The following is an 8,570-nucleotide window of genomic DNA, read 5'->3' on the forward strand; positions in this document are numbered from 1 at the left end:
TCGTGAGTGTGTTGTTTCATTCTCATACGAAGAGCGTTTCCCCGACTTATTGTTTACCACATAGACTATTACATATCACATGATATTTTTGGTGAGACATTTTGCCTTATCTTATCTTATGTAACACTGCGCTGCGTAGACTTGCATAAAACCGTATATTAAACAAATAGTCATGATGCAACATTTGTGTTAGTTTAAACACACTGGTATATGGAGGTAAATGCTTAATGGTTTAACAGAAAATAATTCTCCATTATTTAACAAAGATATTTATAAGGTATTAGTATTCTACACTGAATAAAAAACAATCAAATAATAATTGTATTGAATTGTATTTCTTAATTTATTATTTCTTACAGGATATGGGAACATAGCACCAGTCACAGTAGCAGGACGAACCTTCTGTATGTTTTATGCAGTATTTGGTATCGCATTGCTGCTGTTAGTTCTGGCAAGCATCGGATCCCTACTCGCTAGAGGAGCTACAATGTCTTACCGCTACTTTAAAGTGTTCATGAAGAAAGACAGTGGTGGTAATAAAAGACGAGAAAAGGAGTTTGTTCGAGAGGTACCGGCACCTATACCACTTGAAGGTACATCCCGTAATGCAGTTGTTGGGGTCGGAGATAACGGAATGGTAGTAACTCGCATAAATCCAGACGTCAGTGGCAAGGATAAACAAATATCTCCATTCTTTGATCCCTCTGTAGATTATGGCAGAGCGATTGACCCAGAAGATCCAACCAAACTGCACCAAGTGACTCTAAAAGAGGATGGGGAAGGAGAGGAACGTATGAAAACGCCTGACATTCAAGGAGTTGACGAAAATGAACAGAAGAAACACAATAGCCTTGACGAAATATTTGGCGACGAAGAGGCGGGTACAAATATCCCGCTGACAGCAATTCTACTGTTTGCTTTTGTTTATATGTGTCTTTTAGCAGCACTTCTAACATCTTGGGAGCAGTGGAATTATTTCGAAGCTTTGTATTTCTCGTTTATCACGCTTACAACTATTGGTTTTGGTGATCTTGTACCAAAACACCAGAAAAATCTCTTAGCGTGTGTGTTTCTAATCATGGTTGGAATGGCTGTTATGTCAATGTGCATTGCACTAGCGCAAGAAGAGATAATGTCGAAAGTGCGCCAAATAGGCAAGCTAATTGGAGTTATTATTACTAAGCGTAAACGATCAAAACGTGAAAAGTAATTTAATACAAAAGATGAATTTCAATTAAATGTTTTCGATGTTTTGACCTAACTTTTGAAGAACTGTAGTGTTCTGAAAAGGTTTATCATTTACACCCATTTTAATGTATAAGAATATTTCGTTTAGCTGTTAGATTTGAATAACATAATGAAAAAAAATTAAAATTCATACAGTAATTTAAATATTACGCCGTTTAGATCATGTTTTATGGTTACGTCAACGTAACTTGAATTTTATAAATGATTTGTAGATAGATAGGTACAGGCAAATTGTAACAACAAGGAAATGATGCTTTTTTAAAGAATGGGTGAAGAAAAGAAGATGTGCCTTAGGCGGAGGAATTTTAAAGCTTTCTAATCATTGTCCTACAATATTGTCTTGTGGACATTGTACAGTTTTAGCCATCGGTTTTTTAAGTGAAGCAATTATCATGTTAATATGCAAGATCAACTCATTTTAAAGTTTTATATGTGTAAAGTTTTTTTTAATATTGTCTCACGTGTCGCTGTTACTTCACTTAATAATAAAATATATATGCACTCAAACAAAAAATATATAAATATATTAGAATATGGTAACATCATACAAAACAAATACCGTAAGTTATATAGTATAAACCTAATTTTATATATTTAGGCCTATATTCGCAAAATTACTGTTAACCATATAGTGCATTTGTTTACAAAGAATTTGTTTTACTTTAAAAAGTGTTATGATCATAAAGTTTCATATCAAATAGAAAACACATTTTTTCATAAAGAATAAATAATATCTATGGCCTTAAAATATTCCAAAGCTTTTATAGGCCTATTTGTATTGTTAGTGTTAGTGGCATGTCACTTTCTGCCTTAACTTTCCAATAGTAACTGGATTATTGTAATTAAAACATATCAGTGATCATTATGAACTTTTTTAGCATATAGGTGTTGACATAATGCACTATAATTACCACATATCTATTTGTTTTATTATACTTATAATAATATAAGTACAATTAAATATTAGTATGAAATTCATTGGATTATTTCAGGGTTGTTTGCCTCAAAGGTACACAATATTAAATTAAAAGTAATAATAATAATAATAATAATAATAATAATAATAATTAAAAACAAATAATAAATAATAATAATTATTATTATTGTTATTATTATTATCATCCTTAATATTATTATTTTCATCATCGTCGTCATAATCACTATTACATAAGCTATTATTATTATCAGTAGTATTTCACCTATATTATTCATTTATTTGTACAGTGTCCTTTTGAGACAAACGACCTTGGAGTAATCCAATAAATTTTAACTGTAATAACTTCATTATAATTTCTATGGTATCAGATAAGTAAGGTAAATAACAATAAGATATGTTTAATTTTATAAGTTGAAGCTTCGGTCTAACTGATTGTTAACTAAATGTAAGCTATCGATTGCATTACTCACGACCGTTTTTTTGTTTTTTTTTTTAATTTTTACTTTGAAATTATAATGATGCCAAAGGATTTTTGAGTCGGAATCAATTTGTTTAAGGCATCACTAAGCGCATTAAAATTATAATCTTTCCTAGTATTCACTCAATATATAAAATTGCGGCCTTGAACCCAGGATAGTGTTTATCTTTATGTAAATCTGAAAACAAAATGAAGATTCAACAATAAAATTTCAATAAAGTGAAATAATAAAACACATAATATGTTTTTATGGATATTATACAAACACATAAAAAGTATACATTTTTTGGGCTTAACTTTATTATTTGTGAGGTGTTGGATTACATCTAAAATATTGTAGGCCTATGCATAGCGAGGATTATTCATAAATATTTTGTCGTGTTTTTATAATAAAAAATCATTCCAAGTAGCGCCGCTATATTGATGCGTCGTGTTGCACATGCAGAATGATACAAGTAAAACTTCGATTTAATACTATTAAATTATAACTAAATTAAATTGTTTTTCCAAAGTTAAGGTCGAAAGAGGTGTGCATTCCTGGATCCTGAAACCTGGAAGCACATGTCAAGAGTTAACGAAAGAAGTACAAGACCGTGAAAGATGGCGGGAGTGGCTACTATGAATCTGCCAAAAGGCACATAATTGAATACCGATCAGAGTTATTATATTAAAAAAAAACATGAAATAATACTTTAGAAGAACAAAGAAAAAAACTAGACTTAGTAAGTCTGTTTGTAAAACAGAACATAAAGCTTTTCCTCATCGACATAAAGAGAATTTTAATGTTGTCCTCTAAAAGGTTTTAAAAATCATTAAAAAAAAATAAACTAGAATACAGGAAAATCCTCAATATAATATCTACCTAAGTGTTATTATTAGTTTCTTGAAACCTTGTCTGCTGTCATCAACTCACCTGTGTCAAACTTAGAGCGGTGTATCTTTATTTTTTTATTTTTTATTTATAAATGGAAATAATTGTGTTCATGTAGATGATGCATGTTCGTGCCTCTTTAAATAGCCTACCTCAGAGGTCAACGGCAGATATGAAGTATCCCATGCTAAATTTTCCAAAAATGTATTCGGTATACCTTATAGTGCCACCAAATTTATTTTTATAATGATTTCTTACTGGCTTAGACATTCAAAATGGATAATAACCGACAGCCTCGCAAAACCTAAGTCGTAGGCCTACTTAATAGTTTGCTAGTATCAAGAAAAACTGGGTCTGTAAAGTGAAAATAAATCTATCGAAAATTATATAACTTTTCCAAAATATTTTTTAGCAAGACAGCTTTTTTTTTCATATAGGCCTATAACTCTACTTCTTCAATTTTCTACCTAGATCTTTACTTTATAGGCCTATTCAACTTTACTATTAAAGTATGGGCGATGCGTAGCCCTTAACTTTTAGAACTTCCTGAACTAGCGGAAAAGCCATTGTTTTTGTTCGGGTTCTTTACTTTTCCCGCGTCAATGGTGCTGCTATTGTTTTGTTCTGATTTTTGACATTTCCCACAATAGCAGAAAAGCCACTATTTTGTTCTGATTTTTTTTTATTTTAAGCCATTGTTTTTGTTATGAGTTTTTCCTTCTTCTATCCTGTTTCTCTATGTTTTTTCTCAGGGTTTCCTTTCCGAGACTTTGTTCACTTTCCGTACTTAGATCGTCAAACTTTGTCAAAGTAGAGACCATATCAAAGATGTGCATAGGCCTATTAAAATATGAATTATTAATAAACGGTAATTGTAATTTTAACGCATTTTGCATTTTCTAAAGGGTTTCTTACTAGCTACACCGTGAAATTCATGAACAATTTTCACCCTCTTTCTGTAAATACCGTACGCAATGTAGAGGAAATAATGCACTGGCATCCACATGATCGGGTTCTGTACATATCGTTTTTTAAACAATCTATCGTTATGGCAGTATTTGGAATGTGACTTGGTGTTTGATACTTGCCTTCCGATCCAAGGGCCGTGGGCCAGGGGCGGATCCAGTTTTTTGTGAAAGGGGTTGAGGTCGTGTGTTACATAATGTAGAGCGGGTCGGCCCCTCCGCCGGAAAATTTGTATTTTCTATAGCTGCCCCGTATGTACGTTTCTGCGTTCTCAGTGTGTTAAAGACTACATTTCTTCAAATTTCTGAGATTTTCTTTAAAAAAAAAATGATGATAACTGAGGATTGGGCATGTCATAGGTGGTAACAGTGTGAGATGTGAAGGAAGGGAATGTGATCGATGCCAGCCCATCATGACAGGGGGACCAGAAAGGTTCGTTTTTTTGTATGAGCATGGAAAACTGGTGGTGGTGATGATGGTGATGATGATGATGGTGATGATGATTATGATGATGATGATGATGACAAAAAAATTGCTATAGGGTTCACTGGAAGAGTTTTTACTGCTTATTATTATTATTATTATTATTATTATTCCTATTATTATTATTAAATACATGATAATAATAATAAAATGATAATTATAATGATATGAGCATTGATGTGCTTTTTACCTATTTATATTTGTTATGGTTAGACATTATTTGAGGTACTAAAATGATAAAGATAAAATGATTGTGATTAATGATAACGATAAACAAAATGAAAATGATAAAATAATAATGAGTATGATAAGAATAAAATAATAAATGCTAACAATAAAATTAATATTGTTGAAAATAATAACAATTTTTTTTTAATTCTCAAAAAACAAATGATGAAAAAATAATGTTATATGAATGATAGATGAAAAGATAATGATCAATAATGTTAAATCATATATAATAATAATGCAATATTATAATACCTCGGTAATAGAATAATAAATAATACATGATAAAAATAATTTATCATAAAACAAGTATGAACGTTTTAAAAAAATCACAGGAAAATAAATGGACGCCACTGAGACTCGAACGACAATGATATAACCCCAACTTTGTAGAACTGCCTTTGGTAGAAATCAGTGAACTTTCAGTCTATCTGCCTAGTGCTTTCAGATTCAGATTCATTGTTATTTGTCATGTATCAAGTACATGAAATTATTTCTTGGGTAATACACAGGCCTGATAGGCCTAGCCTAACAAACAATATTCAGAGATAAAATTTGAAGTAAAATAGTCTTTTCTGTTAGCATTTAAAATGTCATGGCCAAATACATCTGACGTTATTTTGACTAGGCATATCTTTGTTATAATGGTCTTTGCTTAGACTGAGCATAGAGAAACTCTATGGACTGAGTTTGAAGACCAAGCACGACAAGTACCGAAGTGTGGAGGAAATATTCATGAACACGGGGAAACGGGAGAGAAAAAAAAAAACTTTCTATATAATATATCCGTTATCACACTGAACATAGGACTTTCCCTCATTGACATAAGAACTGATGATGAAATTACAAAATAAAGTAAAAACAAAATCGTAAAGGAATTATAAATTTAGAAAAAAATAAAGAAAAATAACCTTAGGCAAAATAACGCTATATAAATTTTTAGGCCTATAATAATAATAATAATAATAATAATAATAATAATAATAAAAATAATAAAAATAATAATAATAATAATAATAATAATAATAATAATAATAATAATAATAATAATAATAATAATAAATATTCATGTATGATTTATTTCCTTAATACAGAAGGAGGGAAGGAGGACAGAGCCGAGGAGGAACACTTTTCAGCCCCAAAAATCAAGCATGAAAGAAAAATAACAAATGAAAACAGCAAACAATCACACACAGCATAGAAACCCAGCAAAAAAGTTGGAAATTGCGTAAGGTAGACCATGAAACTAAACTAATTCCTCAATGGATACGGGACTAAGCATAAATGCACTGCTGCTGCATGTTCAGGCTTTCTTTAGAACTGTCCACATTACACTCGCTATTACGATTGCAGCTCTATTTGGAGTCTCACTGACGAAGAGTTGGTTTCCATGTTTTTTAAATCAAAATATTTTTTAAGATTTTTTTTTTCATCTTTTCATGCATATTTTATTTCATATTTTTTTTTAACTCTGTAATTTCAACATCAATCCTCATTATGGCAATAATCATTATGATCTGTTTTACAACCAGACTTAGTAAGCTTATAATCGAGTGACATGATTCGACGTATCACACGTCATCATCAGGTAATACGATGCAAGAAGATGTGTATAAGAGACAGGTGTCAAACTTAGAGCGGTTAACTTGTAATAGAGCATTCTCTCGCATGGGACGTACTTACCTAATCCAAGTTATATTTAGCTCCTTGTGTTGAGCACTCTCGTCGCCCCGGCGATACTTAAGACGATGGACCGTTTGCACTACAGCTATTCGATGAAGAATATTCCCATTCCGTCAATGGATATATACAGGAAAGCACTTATCGAAAAAGTGGAAAGTGTGTTAAAGAGAATGCGATGGAAAGCGTATTTCTTTCTTAGAAATGGAGATCAGGAAATCCCCAGTGAATCAAAATTAACGTTCGGCATGAAATCCAGAAAAAAAAACCCGCAGGTTCCCGAAATGAGAAAGTTCGAGGATGACCTACTTAGCATGATAGAGAACGTTAAAACCAAACGTGTCAATAACCAATTCCAAAGGCTAATACGAGATGACATCAAATCTATCAACTCTTCCAAAAAAATGTTCGTGTTTGCCGATAAGACAAGGAATATTTATAAGATGGGCAGTGAAATGTACAAAATTATTGAAAGAAAACATCACATCAAAACACAAGCTAGCAGAAGACGACCGTCCAGCAATTATTAACAAAGGACTTTACCAGATAGCCGCAAAACTTAAAATAGATGATAGAATTACACCTACGTCTGAGAAGCAAGCGTTTGTTACGTTAAAAGATCATAAAAGCAATTTCGCCAACAATCCAGCGAAAAGTGAAATGGGACGAGTTAGTAAATTCATATTGGATTCTGTCAACAAAACAATCAGATCAAAAATAAACGTAAACCAGTGGACCAATACAACAGATGTAATATGGTGGTTCTGTAGTATTGAAGATAAATCTAGACATACATTCGTCATGTTTGATATTGTGGACTTTTATTCTTCGATATCACTAGAATTGTTGACGTCGGCCATTCGGTGGGCGAAAACTTATGTAAATATCACAGAATTAGATATGGAAGTTATCATGCACTACAGAAACACACTGTTATTCGATGGTGAAAAAGCATGGTGCAAACGCGGTGAAAATTGTATGTTCGACGTTGCCATGGGCAGTTTTGATGGAGCGGAGGTACGGTATGCGAGTTGATTGGTCTATTCATTCTCCACCACCTTGAGCGTCAATTTGGCGCAAAAAAGATTGGCCTATACCGTGATGATGGTCTCGCATTATTTAATAAACTTCCCGTACTGTACAGAAAATACAGAGCTGAATTGGTCAACGTATTTACCGGGTTCGGCTTATAGATCACGACCGATGTGAGTAAATATTCTGTAGACTATCTTGATGTTACACTTAATCTCCAAACCGGTAAATATCAGCCATTTAGGAAGACCGGAGATCATGCCATTGTATATACACAAAAGCCTGGTTCACTTCGAACTTTATCTAGATATACCCGTCTTTAAACATGATACGATAATCCCCTAATTGCGTTCGATGCCAAGTTAGAGCCAGATAAACAGCCAGCCAGTTTCAGGCCGTCGACGTCACACGGTGGAAAAGGCTTGTTCATCTACTGTATTTTACGAACCTCTAGTACAAGTGGTACTGTATTCGTTCAAAAAATTGTAAACTACTCTGTAGAGAAGGTGTGTGTTTCCACTACCTAACCTAGCCGACCAGTACGAACCAACGACAGTGCAGCAGCGTGTTCTATCGCAATCTAAGTAGTAGATTCTCTAGGCCCTAGCTAAATTGACCTTCGATAAAAAGACGAATTATTTTAATCG

At 32.6% G+C, this 8,570-nt stretch overlaps 1 protein-coding gene across 3 annotated transcripts in view; it reads left to right on the forward strand.

Annotated features, from left to right (window-relative positions):
* LOC117113728 (TWiK family of potassium channels protein 7-like) overlaps positions 1-1,722 on the forward strand; it is a 37,973-nt gene extending 36,251 nt beyond the window's left edge. For all 3 annotated transcript variants that reach the window (XM_033257167.1, XM_033257166.1, XM_033257168.1), the window contains one exon: positions 360-1,722. In XM_033257167.1, the coding sequence (XP_033113058.1) occupies positions 360-1,210 (851 nt within the window). In that variant the 3' untranslated portion in view covers positions 1,211-1,722. The remainder of the gene's footprint in view (positions 1-359) is intronic.
* Positions 1,723-8,570: the final 6,848 nt, after the last annotated feature.

This window comes from Anneissia japonica, unplaced genomic scaffold (genome assembly GCF_011630105.1).
Source record: "Anneissia japonica isolate Jap-2015-1 unplaced genomic scaffold, ASM1163010v1 scaffold718_len1063573_cov188, whole genome shotgun sequence".
In the NCBI taxonomy this organism is placed as follows: Eukaryota; Metazoa; Echinodermata; class Crinoidea; order Comatulida; family Comatulidae; genus Anneissia; species Anneissia japonica.